Source organism: Pelodiscus sinensis, chromosome 1, assembly GCF_049634645.1.
Source record: "Pelodiscus sinensis isolate JC-2024 chromosome 1, ASM4963464v1, whole genome shotgun sequence".
In the NCBI taxonomy this organism is placed as follows: Eukaryota; Metazoa; Chordata; order Testudines; family Trionychidae; genus Pelodiscus; species Pelodiscus sinensis.
Genome location: NC_134711.1, coordinates 325,136,288 through 325,158,592, shown reverse-complemented (window position 1 = coordinate 325,158,592; position 22,305 = coordinate 325,136,288). Strand labels below are relative to the sequence as shown.

General features: G+C 55.5%; 1 protein-coding gene across 3 annotated transcripts in view; it reads left to right on the top strand.

The window, feature by feature from the left end:
* Positions 1-22,305, top strand: part of INPPL1 (inositol polyphosphate phosphatase like 1) — a 77,227-nt gene that overhangs the window by 9,707 nt on the left and 45,215 nt on the right. For all 3 annotated transcript variants that reach the window (XM_075919634.1, XM_075919633.1, XM_075919635.1), the window contains exon 2: positions 21,810-21,873. In XM_075919634.1, coding sequence (XP_075775749.1) covers positions 21,810-21,873 — 64 coding nt within the window. The remainder of the gene's footprint in view (positions 1-21,809; positions 21,874-22,305) is intronic.

Sequence of the window (22,305 nt, the reverse complement as noted above, 5' to 3'; positions counted from 1 at the left end):
AGCTGCCTTAGCCCCCCTAGTGCACCACTGAAGGGGAGTCACTCAAGGGAAGCCTCTCCTGCCCTAGCCCTGACCCCCCAATGCCGGAGCCCCCTCCGGCACCCCAAAGCTCCCCTCCTCAGACCCACCCTGGAGCCCGCGCTCCAGTCAAATTATATTAGGTCGCAGGCACCAAACGATTTTCTTCAACTGGGCGACAAGGGAAAAAAATGGAAAACCGCTGGCCTAGGGGAAGAGTCTCCGGGCTCAAATACACCGCAGGGCTGGGCCCCCGCTTCTCCAAGAGCTGCTCCCCCTAGCCCTGCGCGTGCAGAATCCCCTGCCACCCTCTGCGCCCCCTCGGCCTCGCATTCCAAGCACAACCGCGCGAGTCAGCCGAAAGGAACTTAGCGCTGACTCAGAGCCCAGGGGGACGCGTCACCCGCCCTGCTTCCTGCAGCCCTTTTGCCTGCCCTTGGAAGCTTCTCTCCGGGCCCTGGGCTGCCTGCGTCCCATGCGGTGGGGGAACGCCAAGGCTGGTCTTGTGTTAGCTGGGCGCAAAGGGAAGCCGGGGCCGGGGCCGCGGCTGGGAAGGAGCGGGACAGGAAATAGAAAGCAGAAGGGCTGTTGGGTTTCATGCAGATTGTTACGGGAGGGGGGCATCCCCCGCTCCCCAGCAGGTCCTTACCAGCAAAACGACCATTACACGGGAAAGAGACTTTCAAATCGCCTTTCATTTATATGCTTCGAGGGTCAACGCAAAAGGCACCAGCCTGGAAACCTCCCCTTTCCTAAAGCAGCGCTCTGCATCGGGGGGGTCTCACAACACCTCACAGAGGAAGGCCAGTGCCCATGCCCCCCAGGGGAAACTGAGGCATGGAGCCGGGGAGTGACTCGCCCAAAGCATTGCCAATAGAACCTGGGCCTTACTGATTCTCAGCCCTCAGCAGCGCAGCTACAGGGAGGGTTCGGCCCGTGGCCCTGCCAGTGGGCTTTCATTCTGGGCTGGGGAAGCCACCGCCAGGCTGGTGAGGGGAGTTTGGGAGCCCTGGGCTGGCCTGCTCTGCTGCAGGCGAAGGCCAAGGTGTTGTCTCTGCTCCATGACTGGCCCGACGTGGGAATACAGAGCCGGGTGAAATGGCCTATCTCCATCGTGGCAGGAGACCCCCCCCGGGCCAGGCTCGGCTCCATGCTAGGCCCCGTCTGGTTGAATGTGTTTATTACTGATCTGGAAGATGGCAGAACCCCTGGCCCTGAGGGGTTAGAGGCTCAGTTTTCCTGTGACCGGCGAACCAGACCGAGCCCCCTGCATGGGGTTGGTTGTGGCGGTGGCGTGGGGGCTCTTCATCAGCCACCTTCATCGGGACGTCCTTAGCCGCTGCACCACCACAGACCCGCACCCTGCTGCCTCTGCCCAGCAGCCTTCCTGCTAATGCCGAGCGACCCACAGCCGCTGGGCCGCAGGCCAGGCAGGGCCCTCACTGGTACCGGCACTGCAGAAAGGCACCAGGGGGAAGAGGAAGCTGTCTGAGCCACAGGCTGTTGGCTTTCCATGCCTGATCCTGCCTCCACAATGCCCTGAGCCCTCCCTGGGGAACTCTCACCACTGCCGGGGATTTCCTCTGATACCAATCGACATCCCAGCCACCCGGCCACACGTGGGGATGGCTCGGGGCTGCCCCCTGGCCATGGGGCATTACAGGAACGCCTGGGGCTAAGGAAAGTAACAGGGGCTCTGCCAGGAAGGTGAGGAGAAAAGGGCCTTCTGAGGGGAGCTGGCGGGGGGACCTCGGAGAGGTGCCGCTGAGGAGCTGCCTGTCACTACAGAGCAGAGCTGCGTGGTTTGACCTCTGTGGGGCCCAAGTCCAGAGCAGGCCCCCTTTCCTGAGGGGATGGCAAGCGGGCAGGCTTCAGTATGAGTCCTGAGCCGAGAGACTTTACTGGGAAGGAGGCTGGGCAGAGGAGACAGATTGGCTGCAGGGAAGCTTAACGTGGCTCCTTCCAGTTCGGATCCTGCTGGGAGAGGTTTGCTTGGATGTGGGGTTTGACTGTGGTCCAGCCTGGCACGCAGAGGAGGTTGTGCAGACCAGGGTTTTAACAGGGTCCAAAAAAGAACTCGATGCATTCGTGGAGGTTAGGTCCATCAATGGCTATTAGCCAGGATGGGTAGGAGAGGTGTCCCTAGCCTGGGCATGGGTGATAGGATGGATAACTTCATCGCTTCTGTTCATTCCCTCTTAGGCACCAGGCATTGGCCACTGTTGGCAGACAGGTTACTGGTCTAGGTGGACCCTTAGTCTGCCCCGTAAGGCCGTTCTTATGTTTCAGAGGGGAAGCTGTATTAGTCTGTAACTGGAAAAACTTTAAAAACAAGAATGGTCTTGCAGCACCTCAGAGGCTAATGATAAATGTGGATGGGACATTTTCTGTTAGTCTGTAAGGTGCTGCAAGACTATTTGTTGTTTTTTAAGTTCTTACGTTCTTCGGGTTTTGTGAGAACTCTGAAGAGACACTGTTCACTGAAGAAAAGCGTCACTACATACACCTGCATTCGGGGAAACTGAGGCAGGTACATACCTCAAGGCTCTGCGCAGGGCCACCAGGATGTGTGGGAGATGTGCCAGCCTTAACTCTAGGGTATGAGATAAGGGTGATATCCTGCCTTTCAATGGGATGAGCAGTGAAGGAGTAAAATGTGCAGCTGCTACACAATTATGTAACTTAGGTCAGGCTAGAGGGAACTGAGAGGAGTTTGCAGGTGATACCAAGCGGGGAGGGGTTGCAAGTGCTTTGGAGGATAGAGTCATCATCAGGGCTTGTCAAACCATGGCAAAAGCTACTTGCCAGCCCCGCAACGCGCATGCGCCAGTGAATGGGGCGCACGGAACAATGCGCATGCGCCAGTGAATGGGGTGCACGCCATGGGCAAGTAGAATCAGCGGTTTGTCGAACCATGGTCATAATTCAAATTGATCTGGACACACTGGAGAAATGGTCTGAGATAAATAGGGTGAAGTTAAATAAGGACAAATGCAAAGTACTCCACTTAGGAAGGAACAATCTGTTTCACACACACAGAATGGGAAGCAACTGTCCAGGAAGGAAAACTGCAGAAAGGAATTTAGGGGTCATAGTGGATCACAAACTAAACATGAGTCAACAGTGTGACACTGTTGCAAAAAAAAGCAAACATGATTCTGGGCTGCATTAACAGGAGTGTTGTGAGCAAGACACGAGAAGTCATTCTTCCGCTCTATTCTGTGCTGATTAGGCCTCAGTTGGAGTATTGTGTCCAGTTCTGGGCACCACATTTCAAGAAAGATGTGGAGAAATTGGAGAAGGTCCAGAGAAGAGTAACAGAAATGATTAAATGTCTAGAAAACATGAGCTGTGAGGGAAGGCTGAAGGAATTGGGCTTATAGAATCATAGGACTGGAAGGGACCTCGAGAGGTCATCGAGTCCAGCCCCCCACCCTCAAGGCAGGACCAAGCTCCGTCTACACCATCCCTGACAGATGTCTATCTAACCTGTTCTTAAATATCTCCAGAGAGGGAGATTCCACCACCTCCCTTGGCAATTTATTCCAATATTTGACCACCCTGACAGTCGGGAATTTTTTCCTAATGTCCAATCTAAACCTCCCTTGCTGCACTTTAAGCCCATTGCTTCTTGTCCTGTCCTCAGTACTCAAGAGGAACAAATTTTCTCCTTCCTCCTTGTGACACCCTTTTAGATATTTGAAAACCGCTATCATGTCCCCCCTTAATCTTCTTTTTTCCAAACTAAACAAGCCCAGTTCATGAAGCCTGGCTTCATAGGTCATGTTCTCTAGACCTTTAATCATTCTTGTCGCTCTTCTCTGTACCCTTTCCAATTTCTCCACATCTTTCTTGAAATGTGGCGCCCAGAACTGGACACAGTACTCCAGCTGAGGCCTAACTAGTGCAGAGTAGAGTGGCAGAATGACTTCACGAGTTTTGCTTACAACACACCTGTTGATACAACCTAGAATCATATTTGCTTTTTTTGCAACAGCATCACACTGTTGACTTATATTCCACTTGTGGTCCACTATGACCCCTAGATCCCTTTCCGCCATGCTCCTTCCTAGACAGTCGCTTCCCATCTTGTATGTATGGAACTGATTGTTCCTTCCTAAGTGGAGCACTTTGCATTTCTCTTTATTAAACTTCATCCTGTTTACCTCTGACCATTTCTCTAACTTGCTAAGGTCATTTTGAATTATGTCCCTATCCTCCAAAGAAGTTGCAACCCCATCCAGTTTGGTATCATCTGCAAACTTAATAAGCGTACTCTCTATCCCAATATCTACATCATTGATGAAGATATTGAACAGTACGGGTCCCAAAACAGACCCTTGAGGAACTCCACTTGTTATCCCTTTCCAGCAGGATTTAGAACCGTTAACAACAACTCTCTGACTACGGTTATCCAGCCAATTATGCACCCACCTTATCGTGGCCCTATCTAAGTTATATTTGCCTAGTTTATCAATAAGAATATCATGCGAGACCGTATCAAATGCCTTACTAAAGTCTAGGTATATGACATCCACCGCTTCTCCCTTATCCACAAGGCTTGTTTAGTTTAGAAAAGAGAAAACAGAGAGGGGACATAATAGCGGTTTTCAAGTATCTAAAAGGGTGTCACAGGGAGGAGGGAGAAAAATTGTTCTCCTTGGCCTCTGAGGACAGAACAAGAAGCAATGGGATTAAACTGCAGCAAGGGAGGTTTAGGTTGGACATTAGGAAAAAATTCCTAACTATCAGGGTGGTTAAACACTGGGGCTGTGTCTACACTGGCATGAATTTCCGGAACTGCTTAAAACGGAATACTATTCTGTTTTCAGTTATTCCGGAAAAGGAGCGTCTACATTGGCAGGCTGCTTTTCCGGAAAAGCCCTTTTTCCGGAAAAGCGTCTGTGGCCAATGTAAACGCGCTTTTCCGGAAAAGAGCCCCGATCGCCATTTTCGCGATCGGGGCTTTTTTCCGGAAAAGACTACTGGGCTGTCTACACTGGCCCTTTTCCGGAACAGTGTTCCAGAATAAGGACTTATGCCCGAGCAAGAGCAGAATAGTTTTTCCGGAATAGCGGCTGATTTTGTACAGTAGAGCGTCATTGCTTTTCCGGAAATTCAAGGGCCAGTGTAGACAGCTCGCAGCTTATTCCGGAAAAGCGGCTGATTTTCCGGAATAAGTGGCCCAGTGTAGACATAGCCTGGGATACATTGCTGAGGGAGGTTGTGGAATCTCCATCTCTGGAGAGATTTCAGGGCAGGTTAGACAGACACCTGTCAGGGATGAGATGGTGCTTGGTCCTGCCATGAGGACAAGGGACTTGATGGTCTCTTGAGCTCCTTTCTAGTTCTAGTGTTCTGTGATTCTGAGATTTCAGCAAGATCTAACCAGACTAGGGGAGCAATGACCAATGAAGTTCACTTTTGATACATGCAAAGCAGTGCCCATCGGAGTGGAACAATGAAACCGTGCATGCACCATTCAGAGATCTAACCCAAGCGTATCGACTCTGGGAAGGGGCCTGGGCCCAAAATAAACGAGGTGTTACAATAAGCTGCTAAAAGGAACCACTTTCTCAGACCGTGGGTACACAGCCTGTGGCGGAACTCCCTGTCACAGGAAGCGATGGAGGCCAGAATCTTAACAAGGCTCAGAAAGGGAGTGGCTGGGGGCATGGAGAACAAGAATAAACTAGAGTGAGAAATAGGGCAACTAACATTTTTGCCGCAACATTTTCGCCTCGGGCTGGAGGGCTCCAGCGGCTCTGTGTCAGGAACCCGCGGGAGGCGTAGGCCTGGTCTACACTTCAGAGCCAGGTGGAGGGACGGTGGCAGGTCGACCTTATATGCACGGGTAGGCGCTACAGCCTCCCGCCCACGCCGACATCACAACTCCGCCTCCGGGAGAGGCATTGGCTTCTGTCGGTGCGGGAGTGTGACAATGCGGGTCACTGATCCCGGCTACTGGCCGCTCCCCGCGTGGGTTGGGGCTACAGCTAGAACCTGTCTGCCCTCTGGGTTCCCCGGTCCTGGCTGGGCTGCCCACCGAGTCCTGGCTCCCTGCTCCCAGCCTGGCTGCTGCCCAGGCCTCCCCGCTCCCCGCCCTCCTGGTTCTTTGCTCCCAGCTGGGCTGCTTCCAGGGCTGCCCACTCCCTGCAGGGATCCCGGCTGCAGGCAGGCTCCCTGCTGGGAACCCAGGAGCTGCCTGGACTCTGGGTGCGGAGATCTCTGTTGGGAGCCTGGGGGAGCAGCCGGGCTCTGGGGACGGGGAGCCAAGAGCTCAGGGGGATTCCCAAGGGCAGGGAGCCCAGCCCTTCAGCCCTCCCCTCCCCACGACCCCTCTGATGTGAGTGGAAGTGCTCCCGGTGAGGGCACACCACCGGCAGAAGGAGGGTTCTGTGGACAAGAGCCAGACGTGCCCCTAATGTGTGGGTACACCTGTCTCACACCTTCCACCCAAGCCACTGCCAGAGACAGGGGATCCAGGCTGGCCAGAGCCCGGGGCTGAGTCAGCGTGGGAATTCTCGGTCTCCTACCAGGCCAGACTTGTCCTTCCCACTTGACAGCCAGGGAGCTGAGTCAGAGAGCTTAAGGGCTAGCTCAGCTCTTTGCTGGGGTGTGGGGAGATGGCGGGGAGCTATCTACAGCGCCTGGCCCTGGGGACCCATCTGCACTAGTCCGGTGCAAATTCCAGCCATCCTGGGGCTGCTCTAACGTTGGCAGCTGGGCCAACAAGCCCACTCACCACTTGGCGCCCTCTTGTGGCCAGGTGTGGCATAGCACCTCTCACCCCCCCACCTCTGGTCTGTCCAGGGTGCCGCTGGTTTCTTTTCCAGTAACTCGGCCCTCCGGCCAGGTCGCCATCTTAGCCCCACCCGGGTTGGGTCCCCGCTGGCCCAACCAAATAAAAACGTCTTTAACAAACACAATTCTTCTGCCCTTTCTGGGGCCCTTCCACAGCCTCTGCTCGGCTCAGCCTGCAGCCCCCTGCCTGGGGGCCAGGAGGAGAACTTGGTTACACCCACTCCGCTGGGGTCTGGACCAGGGCCCCGAACTGCATGGCCAGGTTTGCTCCTCTGCCAGCCTGGTGGTTTTCTCCAGGCCACTTCCTAGCCACCTGTGGGTCTCCCAGCTTTAGCCAGGGTCTTTCCAGGAGCTCCCTGTCCTCACTGCCTGAGCTTCCTGCCTGGCTTTCCCCAGTTGTGCCTGGTTCTCCCTCCTGTTCCTGCACCTGCTTCTGCCCTTCCTGGGGAGCTTCCTGCTTCCCCTCGGGTGAGGCTCGTTGTGTGCTCAGGCTCTCCCCAGTCCAGGGGGCAAACCAGCTTAGGATCCAATGCCAGTGCCAATGACGCACTCACAGAGTGTTGCTCCCCCCGCCACCCGTTTCTCTCCCTCTTTGTCTGCTTGTGAGCTTGTGTGCATGAATCACTGCCCTCTACTGGCCGGAATCAAAATTGCTCAACTGTGTGTCATAGCCCTGAGTCTGAGAACCGCTGTTGAAAAGCCACTTTCAGTTTAGTTTGGGGACCGCTAGGGAATGTGCAGCAGCTCCAAGAGGCATGGCATCTGGATCCAGAATCAAATCAAAACTTCCCTGTGGGCCGGCAGCTGGATCTGGTGTTCTGCATCGCGCCCGTCTCAAATGGGAGGGGAGCGAGTCTGGTTGCTTGGCTTGGCCCCGTGAGCCTGGGCTCTGCTGTCCCCAAACCCTGCCTTACCCACTGACATTTCCCTGTCCTTTTCTCTCTCTCTCTTTTTTTTAAACGTGCATTTAAATAACAGTTGGTATTTTTAGATTTCCTTCCTCAAGGGTGCAAGAGGCGGGTATGCAACCACAGGGAGATCATGTGTGGGTTAACGGCCTGCGGCAATGTCACTTTCATGCCTGTCACTCCCTCTGGCCCTGTGCTTTCAGGGTGAGCCACCTTTAGGGACCTGCTGCCAGCAGCTCGCCGGGGGCACAGGGTCCTGTGCAGCCCCCATAGGAGTCTTTTCCTTGGCCTTGGGGTGCCATTGCCTCCGGGGCTTACAAGAGCGAAGAGGTCTCCTCTCTAGCCCAGGGAAGTCCCATTAGCATGGGGTAGTGGGGCTGGCAGCGGGTGGGACTCCACTGGGGTCTGGCCCAGGACCCCGTATTGCGCAGCCAGGTTTGCTCCTCTGTCAGCATGAGCCGTGGCCGCGGTGTTGGATCTGAGAGGGCTGAGACCTGTGCCGGTCACTGCGTGTCTGGCACACATTCCCCCCATCCCCCACCTTCCTAGGAATCCCCCTCCACCCACCACGCAGAGCTGCCTCGCTGGGGCTAGTGACCAGGGCCGGCTGGCATCGGCTGGCACAGGAAGCCCGGTGCGTTCCCGGGTCGAGCCTGTTCTTCTGCAGCATCCTGCAGCCCGTCTCTCAACACCTCCTCGTCACCTCACCGGCTTGGCTCCCGGCCCCAGGTTCCTGCGAGCTTCCACTGAAAATAAATAACTTCCTGGCCGCCCGGGGCCCTCGCTCAGGCCCTTGCTGCTGAGTTCATCCAGCAGGCGCTGGGACCGTGCAGCAGGGTTGACGCTGCTCTTTACTGGCGCCGGGGCTCTACCTGGAGCTTTGCAAAGGTCGCAAAGGGCTAAATTCTGGGGATTAGAGCCAGGGACGTTAACTGGCTCCCCTAGCCCAGCCCAGGAGAACATACAGTCAAAACTCCAGCTGATCATAAGAAGCAGGAATGACGGAGCAGGGGAGAGCCTGTGACTCAGTTTCCCCAGTTTGCCCCGCACTTTTATGCCACGCTGTTATCGGTATGTGGCTGCTGCCAACCGTCAGTGGGAACCTCTTGTCCTTTGTCCCCGGGACAGGGCGGTGAGGATGGCCTGGGGAGCTGTTCATCTGATCCTGTGCAGGTTCTTAAAGCTCCTTTTTGTTGCTGGCAGGCCAGGGCCCCTGTCTCGCTGCAACGCTCTGCCCGCGGGATGGCTGGCTGCAGGCTGGCGGATCCACTGACTCAGCGGCACACGCAGGCTGGCGCCCTGTTCCTCCTGTCCTCGGGGGAACGCGCTGGACTGGCCGTCGCCCTGGCGGTGTTCACGGGGCCCCAGGCTGCTCTGCCGGGCGGAGAGTAACTGCGCTGCCCTGCCTTAGACGTGGTCCGTGCCTGCCTCCGGGGTTGGGGCTGGAATGGCTGGGTCGCTGTGGGCCACTGTGAGCTCCTCCATGTTAACTCTTAGGAAGCTGGTGTCCCCGCCCCCCCCTCCCCAGCACGGGTCGGAGGGTGCACGAGGGACCTTAGAGCAGGGGAAGGGGGAAGTTTCCAGCCACTAAGGGGCAGGGCAGAGTTGGGAATCTTGTCCTAATTCAGGGGTGCAGAGCCTACGGCCTGGGGAACGGATTTTGCTCCCAGCTTGCCTGGATCCAGCCCTCAAGGCTCAGGGCTCCCCGCCCCCCCCAGCTCCCCTACCACCTTCCCAAACCCCATCCCACTGCTGCCCAGACCCCCCACTGGCAGCCCCCTCCCCCACACCGAGACCCTCATTTTTGGCCCCAACCGGCAGCCTAGAAGGGCCCACAAAAATCTATGAGCCTGGGCCCCCTGGGCTGTGGTGTGCGAGGGGAATGTGGGGAGGGTCTTTCTGATTCTCAGTCGGGGGCCACCTCAGTCCCCCCCCACTTAGGCACGGTGAGCAGTGAGGCAGGAAATTCGGGGGGGCGGCTCCCTGGCAGCACATCACTGTGGGTGTGATGTCACCTCCTCGGGCTGGCCCGCAGAGAGAACAAGGACTGGCCCTCATGGCTGAGGCTGACGTTGGCTCCTTAGTCCCAGCTCCTTATCCAGGGTACCCTAAGACCCAAGAACATAAGAATGGCCCTAATGGATCAGCCAATGGCCACGCAGCTCCGGGTCTCTGTCCCCAGAGCCAGGTGCCCCGGAGGGAATGGACAGAACAGGGCAAGTTTTGAATGAGCCGGCCCCTGGTGCTCACTCCCAGGGGCTGGCAGTCAGGGTCTGAGGAATCCAAGAGCTGGGGCTATATCCCTGGCCATCTTGGCTAAGAGTCGATGGACCTGTCCTCCATGGACTTACCTCATGGGGTTTGGGGCCTAGCTCTGCGTGTAGCCTCGCCAGCAGCCCCTGGCTGCGAGTTTCACAATCTGACTGTGTGTCATGTGAAGAGATATTTCCTTTTGTTTCCTTTAAACATGCTGCCTGTTAATTTCATCAGCTGAGCCCTGTTTCTTAGGGTTGTGTGAGGCGCAAATGCCACTTTCTTCTTCACTGTCTCCACTCCGGTCTTGGTTTTCTAGACCTCTGTCATATCCCCCTTTAGTTGTCTCTTTTCCAAACCAAACAGTTGCAGTCTTTTCAATCTCTCCCGATGGAAGCTGTTGTAGATTTTGTTTCACTCTTTTCTGTAGTTAAGAACATAAGAACGTCCATACTGGGTCAGACCAAAGGTCCATCCAGCCCAGGTTCCTGTCTTCCAACAGTGGCCAATGCCAGGTGCCCCAGAAGGAATGAACAGAACAGGGAATCTCTCCCCTGTTATCCATTTCCAGCCTCTGACAGACAGAGGCTAGGGACACCATTCCTACCCAAGCTTGCTAATAAATATTGATTGATGTAATCGCCATGAATTTATCTAGTTCTTTTTTGAACCCTGTTAAAGTCCTGGTTTTCACAACATCCTGTGGCAAGGAGTTCCACAGGTTGACTGTGTGCTGCTTGAAGAAAAACTTCCTTTTGTTTGCTTTAAACCTGCTACCTATTCATTTGATTTGGTGACCCCTCGTTCTTATATTATGGGAACAAGTAAATAACTTTTCTTTATTGACTTTCTCCACACCTGTCATGATTTTATAGACCTCTACCATAGCTCCCCTTAGTCTCTTCTTTTCTAAGATGAAAAGTCCAAGTCTTTTTAATCTCTCTTCATATGGGACCCGTTCCAAACCCCTCATCTTTTTTGTTTCCCTTTCCTGAACCTTTTCCAATGCCATCTTTTTTGAGATGGGATAACCATATCTGCATGCAGTATTCACAGTGTGGGCGTGTGATGGATTTATAGAGTGGCATTGTGATATTTACTGTCTTATTATTTATTCCTGTCCCAATGGCTCCTAACATTCTGTTCATTTTTCCGACTGCTGCTGCACATTGAATGGATGTGTTCAGAGAACTGGCCACAACTCCCAGATCTCTCTCTTGTGGGGTAACAGCTGGCTTAGTCCTCATTTCCAATGGGCATTACTTTGTGTTTCTCAACACTGAATTTCATCTGCCATTTTGTTGCCCTGTCACTCAGTTTAGTGACATCCATTGTAACACAGCCTGCTTCGGACTTAAACACCTCGAGTGGCTTTGTGCTGACAAAAGGCTGCCGTGTTGAGAAATCTGTCACTCTAAGATGAAATATTTAGAAATCTCACTGAGGATCTAGTGAAATCAGGGGCTGGGGTCTGTTGGGAGGCGTGTGATAAAGTCAGTCTTGTGTCACCCCCCATGTGACATGTCACCGTGACTGTCAGACAGTTCTGAAGGAGCTGGGACAACCACATTTGTTTTGGGAGTGAAGGTCGACAAGGGAGTTGGTTTTTGACTAGGGGTATATAAAGGGGTAACCAGCTCGGCCAGGCCCACTGTGTCATGGACAGGAGGTGCTCCACCCCAACTGGGCCTGAACAGGCCCCACCCTGCCCAGATGGCTTGGAGCAGCTCCCCACCCTGTGGCATGGGGTGGCGAGCCCTGCCCAGCCCAGCTGGGCCTACCACAGTGTGCCGGGAGCAGGGGGCTGCTTCAAGATGAGGTTTGCCCGAGAGTTTATTACAGGCTGCAGAGTCAAACCAGACCCCAGGACGAATTACTCCTTATAGACAGGTGCTTAGTTATTGCCTGAAATGACGGTGTAGGGGGAGAGTATTGGCGAATCGTTGACAAATGATTGTGACCTGATTCCATCCCATATGCACAAATGGAGGGACAGGCTCGACCAGTGATAGGTACACAGGGCACTTCCAGAGAGCGAATCTCCCAAGACTGAGGAAAATTGCGAGTGAAATTGATCGGGAGACAAAATGTAGACAGAAAAGCGTGAATGAAATTTGGGAGTTGTGTGAGCAGTGTTTATTACCAAAGCAGCAATCAGAATTTTTTGAACCCCCCATGTATGATATATTGAAAAAGGGGGGGGAATAGATAGCAATCAATGTAAATTAGAAGTTGGATTGTGTAGAAACTCGGTAGGGGAAGCTAAAGACGACAGGAAAAAAATCCATAGTTGGCAGGGCTGATGACAATAAAGAGGTTTCAAAAAAATTAGGAACTAAAAAAATCCTAGTGCTGGGTATAGGGGTACAAGCAAACTAGGCAGAGGAGGAGAAATTGTTAATGATGCCAGAAGGGTTCAGTAAACATTTCTGTTCTATATTTGAGAAGAAGCAAGACAATGTATTTATATCACAAGAGGCTGAGGGATTACTTTTCAGCCCAGAAATTGGCCTTCGTACTTTGCATCCAAAAGTCCTGAAAGAGTTAGCTAAGGAGATCTCTGTCCCAGGGAAGTTCCTGATGACTGGAAGGGGACTGATGTTGTGCCAGCATTTGGAAAGTGTGAGGGGTCTGGCGGGAATAACGATCGGCTGGTTAGTTCCCTACAGGCTGGCTGGGGAATGGAAAATCAGACACGGGATATAATTAATTCCAGTCTCTATGGCTTTCTAGAGAATAGGGCTTGTCAAACAAGCCTGCTTTCATTCTGGGACATTACAGATTTGCTTGATTGGGGTAAAGAGTTTGCAGCCACGTAGTTGAAGGTTCACACCCGCGATTCATCAATTAGATGCCTAGATTAGGAGCGTTCCTGGCTCCCTCGCTGATGCTAAGCTACCAGCAGCCACGAGTAATGCTTTCTGCCATCTCCGGTTGGCAACCAGACTCTGTCCCATCCTTGTGGACAAAGCTGTTCATGCCTTGCAGCCTGATTACAGCTGGGCAACGTACCTGAGCACAACACCTTCAGCACTTAGGGAGCTTCATCTAGCATGGAGTCACACCTGTGCTCTGCTCCCTGCCTGGCTTCCTGATTGAGTTCAAAGTCTCAACCCTTATCTGCAAGGTGCTCAGTAGCCTGGGCCCAGGATTAGGGATGTGAATGTTTAACCAGTTAACTGGTTAGCCTTAGTGGGTGAGGCTTACCAGTTAAGGTTAACCAGTGGGGCTGCTCCAGCCCCGTGGGGGGCCTGCCATAGACAGAGGCTGCTTTGGCTAGGGCAGCTGTGATGGAGAGTGGGGAACACTGGTCCTGACCAGAAGTGGATAGGGGGAGGCTGCTTGAGCCAGGCTGGAGTGCCTCCCCCCCCCCCCCCCCGCTTCCCTTTACTCAGTTAACCAGTTGTGTTTGACTGTTTACCCCTGCTTCCCTTTACTCGGTTAACCTGTTGTGTTTGACTGTTTACCCACGCTTCCCTTTACTCAGTTACCCTGTTGTGTTTGACTGTTTACCCACGCTTCCCTTTACTCAGTTACCCTGTTGTGTTTGACTGTTTACCCACGCTTCCCTTTACTCAGTTAACCTGTTGTGTTTGACTGTTTACCCACGCTTCCCTTTACTCAGTTAACCTGTTGTGTTTGACTGTTTACCCACGCTTCCCTTTACTCAGTTAACCTGTTGTGTTTGACTGTTTACCCACGCTTCCCTTTACTCAGTTAACCTGTTGTGTTTGACTGTTTACCCACACTTCCCTTTACTCAGTTACCCAGTTGTGTTTGACTGTTTGTCCCCGCTTCCCTTTACTCAGTTAACCAGTTGTGTTTGACTGTTTGCACAGGCTTCTCTCTTTAATTGGTTAAGTTTAACTGCTTACCCATGCTTCCCTTTAATCAGTTAACCAGTTGTGTTGAGCTGTTTAACCAATTAAACAGGATTTTACATCCCTACTCCGGATATCAAAGAGATTTCCTAAGAACAGCGTTGCTGGAGTCAATGTACCTTAAGCTGAATTTCTGCAGCATCCCCGCTACGGGAGGTTGACGTGAGAAACTCTCCCATTGGCGTCCCTTACTCCTCTCAACCCTGTGGAGCACAGAGCATCGCTCTCGGGGTAGACGTAGACCTTACGTACGACACTCCTGGTAACACACCCCGGAATGATCCTCTCCTCTCGTTGTTGGCTCATGTTCAATTTGTGACCCTTTCTAACCTCCCAGATCCTCGCCCTTCCGCCTGGCCGGTTATTCCCGGTTGTGTCGTGTGTTGGATTTTTCCTTCCCCGGTGGAGTACTTGGCTCTTGTCTTTCCTGAATCTCATCTGGTTGCTTTCTGACCCGTTCTCCAATCCCAGCCATTTTGAATTCTAACACTGCCGTCCAGAGTGCTCGCAGCCCCTCCCAGCATGCTGTCGTCTGCAGCGTGACGAGCTCGTGCTTCCCTCCCTGATCCAAGACATTGCCTGAGTGCCCAGTGCGCCGCTGTGGCAAAACCGGCTGATGCCGTCTCTGCATGTGGCGATGGGGCAGGCGGCTCGCCGGGGGAGGGCACCTCCTGGTACATCTGGGGATTGGCTCCACCAGGCCGATGCCCCGTCCTGTGGGTGCCCTCTGTCCCGCTCGGTCTGCAGCCCCCTTCTCGTGACTCAGCCCTCCGGCCAGGTCACGTAGGGGTTCCCCTCCCGGGGTCTTTCCAGGTCTCTCCACACCCAGCCTCAGGGAGACACACTGCAGGCTTCCTTCCCGCAGCTGCCTCACACTATCTGCAGCCTTCTAGTTTACTGAAGCCCCACCTGTTACATAGGAACTGGGTCAGACCATAGGTCCATCTAGCCCAGTACAGGCTGGACCTCCCTGGTCCGGCACCCTTGGGCCCTGACCGGTCCCGGAGGAGGGATTTTGCCGGACCAGGAGAGGTCATTTCTGGACCCCCTGCTGCCGGCCCCCCTGCCTGGCCTGGTGGCCAGCTCTTCACCTCCTGCTGCCCTGGTGAGCTTGCTGGGCAGCCATTGCTGCCCTGGCTCCAGGTCCCTCCGGGCAGCCACGCACGTGTCTCCTAACCCGCTGGGCAGATCTGCTGCCACACGCTGATGGCGGGCTCACTGTGGGCAGCCCACTGCCCTGCCGGACCTGCCGGGATCCTTGCCACAGGCCCTGCACCGGGACTCTAGTCCTGCAACATCCATGCTGGACCATGGATGCTGCCGGGCCAGAGAATCCCGGTGAAGAGAGTTTCAGCCCGGATCCTGTTTTCCGACAGTGGCCAATGCCAGGTGCCTCAGACAGTCACCAAGTGATCCCTCCCCTGTCACCCATTCCCAGCTCCTGTTCCCTCACTGGTGAGCTTGCATCTCATTAGCCCCCTCCACACAGTCCAAATCTTCCCCCGTCGGCAGCTTAATTGGCTGATTGGTTCCACGTGGCCTCGTTGGGCTCGTGGCGGGCTGGTCTAGGGAGCACCCCCGTTACAGGAGTCGGGCGGTTTTCTCTCTCTCTGGCGTTCCTGGAATACCGCGCCCGGCGCTGGGGTCCACACGTCAAACAGGGTGTTGGAAAACTAGAGAGGGCGCAGAAAAGAGCCACAGACCTGATGGGAGGGCTGGAAGAAAAGCAACCAGGACGGGGGCAGGGCAAGAGGCAGCCCGTGGCAGAAGGACGAGGCTTCTGATTGGCCAGGGGAATTTCCCAGTTCCTGCAGAACCGGCTGGTAGCCGTGGGGACGTGACGTTCACGCTGACCCGGGACTTATTTCATCACGGTCTGGCTGTCAAAACCCAGCTTCTTCCTTGTTTCACCCCTCTGTCAGTAACGGGTCATTTCCGTGGTTACCGCCGCCCCTCGCGTTCACCTGGTGGCAACGCAGCGTGAGGCGGGTCTGGTTTTAAGTAACGCTGACCTTTGATACGGACCTGAGGGCCACGGCCAAGGGGCTGGTCCGTGAGTGGGAGCAAACAACGTCAGTCCCTGGGCCCAGAGCTGTGGAGCGGGACAAGCCGTGTGCGGGGGCGGCACAGGTGGGGTAAAGGCGAGCAGGCAGCCCAAGCGAGGAGACCTTTCCCCCCGTGCCGGGAAATCCTAGCAGAGCAGGTTTCTTCCTGGCTGCAGACAGTGGCATGGCCGTGGGCGTCTGACTGGCCTAGTGGCTGGGTAATGACAGAGCAGCAGCGAGGAGAAAGCAGCTGGTTCCCCAGATGCGGCAGCAGAGGCAGGACGGGTGGGCTTGCGCTGGGGAATGCAATGAGCGGGGCTGCAGGATCCCTCAGGAACTTGAAGCTGCATTTTGGCCTTGGAAAGGGTTCAGAAAAGGACAGCTAAAATGATGAGGGGTTTGGAACGGGTCCCATATGAGGAGAGGTTAAAGCGACTGGGACTTTTCAGTTTAGAAAAGAGGAGACTGAGGGGGGATATGATAGAGGTCTATAAAATCATGTGTGGTGTGGAGAGGGCCGATAAAGAAAAGTTATTTATTAGTTCCCATAATAGAAGAACTAGAGGACACCAAATTAAATTAATGGGTAGTAGGTTTAAAACTAATAAAAGAAAGTTCTTCTTCACACAGCGTGTAGTCAACCTGTGGAACTCCTTGCCAGAGGAGGCTGTGAAGGCTAGGACTATAATAGAGTTTAAAGAGAAGCTAGATAATTTCATGGAGGTTAGGTCCATAAAAGGCTATTAGCTAAGGGATAGAAATGGTGTCCTTGGCCTTTGTTTGTCAGAGGCTGGAGAGGGATGGCAGGAGACAAATCACTTGATCATTGTCTTCGGTCCACCCTCTCTGGGGCACCTGTTGCTGGCCACTGTCGGCAGACAGGCTACTGGGCTAGATGGACCTTTGGTCTGACCCAGTACGGCCGTTCTTATGTTCTTATGCATTACACCGCACTGGGCGCCCCCACCAGTGTACCTTGGCAGTATAGGGCATATGACACAGCACAGAACAGTCTGATTCTACCCAGCAGAGGGCACACATCAATCAGATCCTGGTGCCTCTAGGTCGCCCTGTCTCAAAAAGGTTATAGCAGAACTGGAGACGGCTCAGAGAAGGGCCACAGAAATTTCAAGGGTTTGGAACAGCTTCCGTACAAGGCTACTCCTAGAAGAGGCGTCTAAGGCAGGATCTGCTAGAGGTCTGTGAAATCACAGATGGTGTGGAGCCAGTGTATAGGGAAGTGCTGTTTATCCTTCCACTCAATGCAAAAACCAAGGGGCACCCAATGAAATGAATAGGCAGCAGGTTTCATACAAGAGGAAGTACTTTTTCACATGGGGCACTATTACCCAGTGGAACTCCTTGCCGGGGGATGCTGTGAAGGCCAAAGCTATAACGGGGTTCAAAAAATAATTAGCTCAGTCCCTGGAGGACAGGCCCATCAGTGGCTATAAGACAAAGGGGTCAGGGATACAACTCCTTCCTCTGGGTGTCCCTAACTCTCTGACTGCCAGAAGCTGGGAGTGAGTGACCGGAGTGGATCATCCATGTTCAAGACACTGTCTGCCTCTGAGGTACAGGGCCACTGTCAGAGACAGGAACCTGGGCCATATGGACCGTGGCCTGACCCAGTCTGGCAGTTCTGATGTCCATACTAGAGGTTCACCGGTTACTTGGCAAGCAGGCGTCTTGTCGGCCTGCTGATGCAACCCATGTGCCTGCTGGGTGTGGGGCACTGTCCCATGCCCAATCCACGCGCCTGCTGGGTGTGGGGCACTGTCCCATGCCCAATCCACGCGCCTGCTGGGTGTGGGGCACTGTCCCACGCCCAACCCACATGCCTGCTGGGTGTGGGGCACTGTCCCATGCCCAATCCACGTGCCTGCTGGGTGTGGGGCACTGTCCCATGCCCAATCCACGTGCCTGCTGGGTGTGGGGCACTGTCCCACGCCCAACCCACATGCCTGCTGGGTGTGGGGCACTGTCCCATGCCCAATCCACGTGCCTGCTGGGTGTGGGGCACTGTCCCATGCCCAATCCACGTGCCTGCTGGGTGTGGGGCACTGTCCCATGCCCAATCCACGTGCCTGCTGGGTGTGGGGCACTGTCCCATGCCCAATCCACGTGCCTGCTGGGTGTGGGGCACTGTCCCATGCCCAATCCACGCGCCTGCTGGGTGTGGGGCACTGTCCCATGCCCAATCCACGTGCCTGCTGGGTGTGGGGCACTGTCCCATGCCCAATCCACGTGCCTGCTGGGTGTGGGGCACTGTCCCATGCCCAATCCACGTGCCTGCTGGGTGTGGGGCACTGTCCCATGCCCAATCCACGTGCCTGCTGGGTGTGGGGCACTGTCCCATGCCCAATCCACGTGCCTGCTGGGTGTGGGGCACTGTCCCATGCCCAATCCACGTGCCTGCTGGGTGTGGGGCACTGTCCCATGCCGTGGCGTTGAGCCCACGTACAGAGAGGGAGAATGAGTTTGCTCCAGCCTGAGCTGAGAGCCAGCTGGCTTTGAGGTCAAGCACTAAGCTCCCGAGGTCCCAGGTTTGGTTCTGCCGGTCGGGGTTACAAGGTTTCCAGTGAACTGGCCTAACCAGCTGGATCCTGCCTCGGGCTGCTGCAGGCCCAGCCCAGAACAGCCCCATCCCCACCCCAGCTGCGGTGGGGCTGGGACCAGCGCATGTGGTGGGGCAGAGTAGCCCCCAGGGCTAGGACTGGAGCAGCCCCCCCTGCTCCCTGGCTGGGGGGGAATGGGGCCGGAGCAGCCCATCCTGGTGGGGGTTGTGAAAGGGTTAAACCTCATGTTTAACTGATTAACATTTTAAACACTAATTAAGGTCCCTAGTACTAGAGGCAGCCCCCATCCTCTCGCCCTGTGGGCCTGGCTGGGGAAGGCTCCTTAGCCGTGGGGAATCCAGGGTCCTTCCTCGGACGCGGGCGGCTCCTTGCAGATTCCGTGGGGGTGGGAGGCTGATGGGGAGGGCCCAGCGCAGCGCGGTTCGGCGCCCTGCCCGCGCCAGGCTGAGCGGTGAGCGGCTGCCACAGGCTGCAGCATCGGCCCAGCTCTGCCCCTGACCTGCTGGCTGCTGTTTCGGCAGCTTCCCCAGCAAGTTGTGTCCTTCCAGGCGGCCTGACCCGGAGCGTTTTCCTTACTGTTTTGGCAACAGGACGGGAAGCCTGGGGGTGTGGGGAGCGGGAGAGCTGAACAGTGGAGCCAAAGTACCGGCCTTTAAAAGGCACCTTTGTCGCCAGGGCTTTGGCAGCCCCTGGGACCCGTTTCTAGACCCGGGGGAGTGTGTGTGTGTGTGTGGGGGGGGCAGATCGCAAAGCTCGTCGCAGGCAGCAGTTTCCTTATTTGTTTGAGGGAGGCAGTGTGGCCTAGTGGGTACAGCGCCAGCCTAGGCAGCAGGAGACCTGGGCTCTTCCCCTGGTTCCGCCACTGACTGCACAAGCCTCAGCCCCTCTTGGTGACTCAGTTTCCCCTCCTGTCACTTTGTTTGTCTTATCTCTGTAGACCAGGGGTCTCCAACCTTTTTAAGCATGAGATCACTTTTTGAATGTAAGTGCCATCCAGGATCTACCTCAAACCCAAATACCCTGGCCCCGCCTCCTTCCCGCCCCTTCTCTGAGGCCCCGCCCCTGCTCACTCCCTCCCCCATTCTCCCTCCCTTTCACCAGGCTAGGCAGCAGGTTGGGATGCAGGCTCTGGTCTTGGATTAAAGGATTCTGAGTGTAGGATGGGCTCTGAGCTGAGCCTGGGGCAGACAATTGGGGTGCAGGAGGGGGTTCTAGGGGCAGGCTCTGGGAATGTAGTTGGATGCAGGGGCACTGGGCAGGGCTTAGGGTGCAGAAGGGGTTTTGTGACTGGGGTAGGGTTTCAGGATGTGGGCTCCTGTAGGGCACTGCTTACCTGTGGTGGCTCCTGGGTGGGGGTGCAGGGGGCTAAGGCAGGCTCCCCCCTGCCCTGGCCCTGCACCACTCCCAAAAGCAGCCAGCAAACTCCATCCCAAGCCCTGCTGTGCCCCCTCTCTGCTCTGTGGAGATAGGATACAGGGTGGGAGAGGGGCACCTTGACATCAGCACCCTCCTCTCCCTCCTCTCCCCTGCCCAGCAAGCAGGAGGCTCCTGAGGGGGCAGGTCCAAGGCAGAGGGCAGGAGACGCACAGCAGTGGTGGGAAGTGCTGGCACTTGATGGCCTCTTGGCCAAACCAGTCGGGATGCCCTATCAGAGGCTCCAAGATCAACCAGGAGATCCTGATCAACTGGTTGGTGACCCCTGCTGTAGACTGTGCACTGCGTGGGTTAGGGATTCTCTCGCTGTGTGTGTGCATTTACAGCGCCTAGCACAGTGGGCCTCTGATGTCAGGTGCTGCTCCTGCATCCCAACAGTCACACGTCCATGGTACATCCCCACAGCAGCAAGAATCTTCCTGCTCCAACAGCACCTGAGCCATGAGAGACTCCCCTTTAGTTGCTGGCCGTATGGGGCTAATGACACACAGCTGAGCCATTTTTGTCCAGCTAGCAGAGAGCAGTGCTCCACATACACATTAGTTTGCTCCAGCGTCGCCCTGGTCCTGCTCTTTGAGCTCCGGAAAATGCCCCCGGCTCTGCGTCAGGGATGGCTGCATTCAGGGCCCAAGCCCGGCTTTTCACAGCACTGCCGCCAGCCGCATGACGCTGGGGTTTGAATTGTATCGGGGTGGGAAAATCCCCTGCCCAGCCACCCAGGGACGTTCCAACATGGCAGCAGGTCCCTCCCCAGCGTGCTATCAAACCTCCCAGGCCCCCCATGGTCCAGCTGGTTTTCTGCATATTAACGCCAGGGCCGGCACTGGGGGGGAGTGAGCCGGGGCTGAAGGTTCTGTGCGGTGGGACTTCAACTTGCGGCCGAGGCCCTTGCAAATCTAACACTGGCCCTGCTCAGCTGCCCCCCCAAAAGCAGGGTGCCTCGTATCCCTGGTTGAGAACCCTGGACTGGAGCTCAGTGCGGTGGCTGGGCGCTTGGAGCTGCAGCCCGATTCCCGTTGCATATCTTGGCCAGAATTGTGCCGCTGGGTTCAATCCACGTGGCAGCCCCATTGCACTGGGAAGATGGTCTTCTGGCTACTGCACGGGGTGGGAGCCAGGGCGCCGGGCACTGGCCCCATGCAGGCTCCAGTCCTGTACATGAACTTGGCCAAGGCCCCCCTGTATTCATTAGTGTTCCTGTCCTCCCCCTCAGGCTGTAACCAAGATCTAGGGTTGCCAGAGAGTTTCACAAAAAATACGGAACATGGCAGTTGAGGAAAACAACAAACAAAAACAGGGACCAGAGTTGTTGAGAAAAAAAAATGCACACACAAAAAAAAGAGTCACTGCACCTTTAAATCCCCCCCCTGCTCTTCCCGCCCCCACCAGACATGGCAGGGGAAGATTGTCCCAAGCAGCCTTCCGTCTGATAAAAACTGAATTTTTTTCCTGCTTTTTTTTTTTTTTTTTTTTTTTACTGAACAGAAGACGCAATTACCGGACTGTCCAGGCCAATACCGGACACCTGGCAACCCTACCAAGATCAGAGATGCAGTCCTGGGCCCTGCACGGACCTCCCTCCCCCGCATATCTTAGAGCCCCTGCAAACAAGGGCTGGGCAGAGGTAGTCTGATCCCCTTGGCTAAGACAGGGGAAGCGATTAAGGCGTAAAGTTATTTAGGCACCTTGAGGTCCATGGGAGTTAGGCACCTACATACCTTGAAAGATCAGGGATTAAGGGGCTGGCCAAGGGCCGCACAGGGAGTCAGTGACAGAGCAGGGAATTGGAGCCCGGCACGTGAGCTGTCCATCCCACTCTGCGTAGGCCTGGCCTCGCGGGGTTCTGCTGCTGCCGCTCTAACGCCTCTTCCTTCTGGCTGGCCGCAGGTTCCAGAAGCACGTCCACACCTACCGGATCCTGCCAGACGAGGACGACTTCCTGGCTGTGCAGGTAGGGACCGCCACGCTGCCGTCTGCCGAGACAAGGCCAGCCGGGTGCAGCTCCCGCCAGGGCCCAGCCCTGCTCTTGCTGCTGAGCCCGGATTCGAGCCCCCAAGTCACGGGGCAGGGCCTTGGGGACAAGGGGTCGCCCCTGCTCTTCCGAGCCACGCAGGCGAGTGCTGTGAGCCGCGCCGGGCCTGTGACCACTTGTCACTGCAGCCAGCGACCTATGAAGGATAAAAGCCCTACTAGTGGTGCTGGTCAAATCTTCTTGAGCTCAAGCCAGAGGCCTCCGCTGCACAGTGGGCTGTCAGAGGTGGCGAGTGCGAATGTGTCTGTGTCTCTCCTGTCTGGCCCACCCCTCCTGCCCCCAGCCAGTCAGCGGTCTCCACAAACCCAGTGGTGTCTGGTGGCTGAGACCTCACACGCTGGAGGTGCGTCT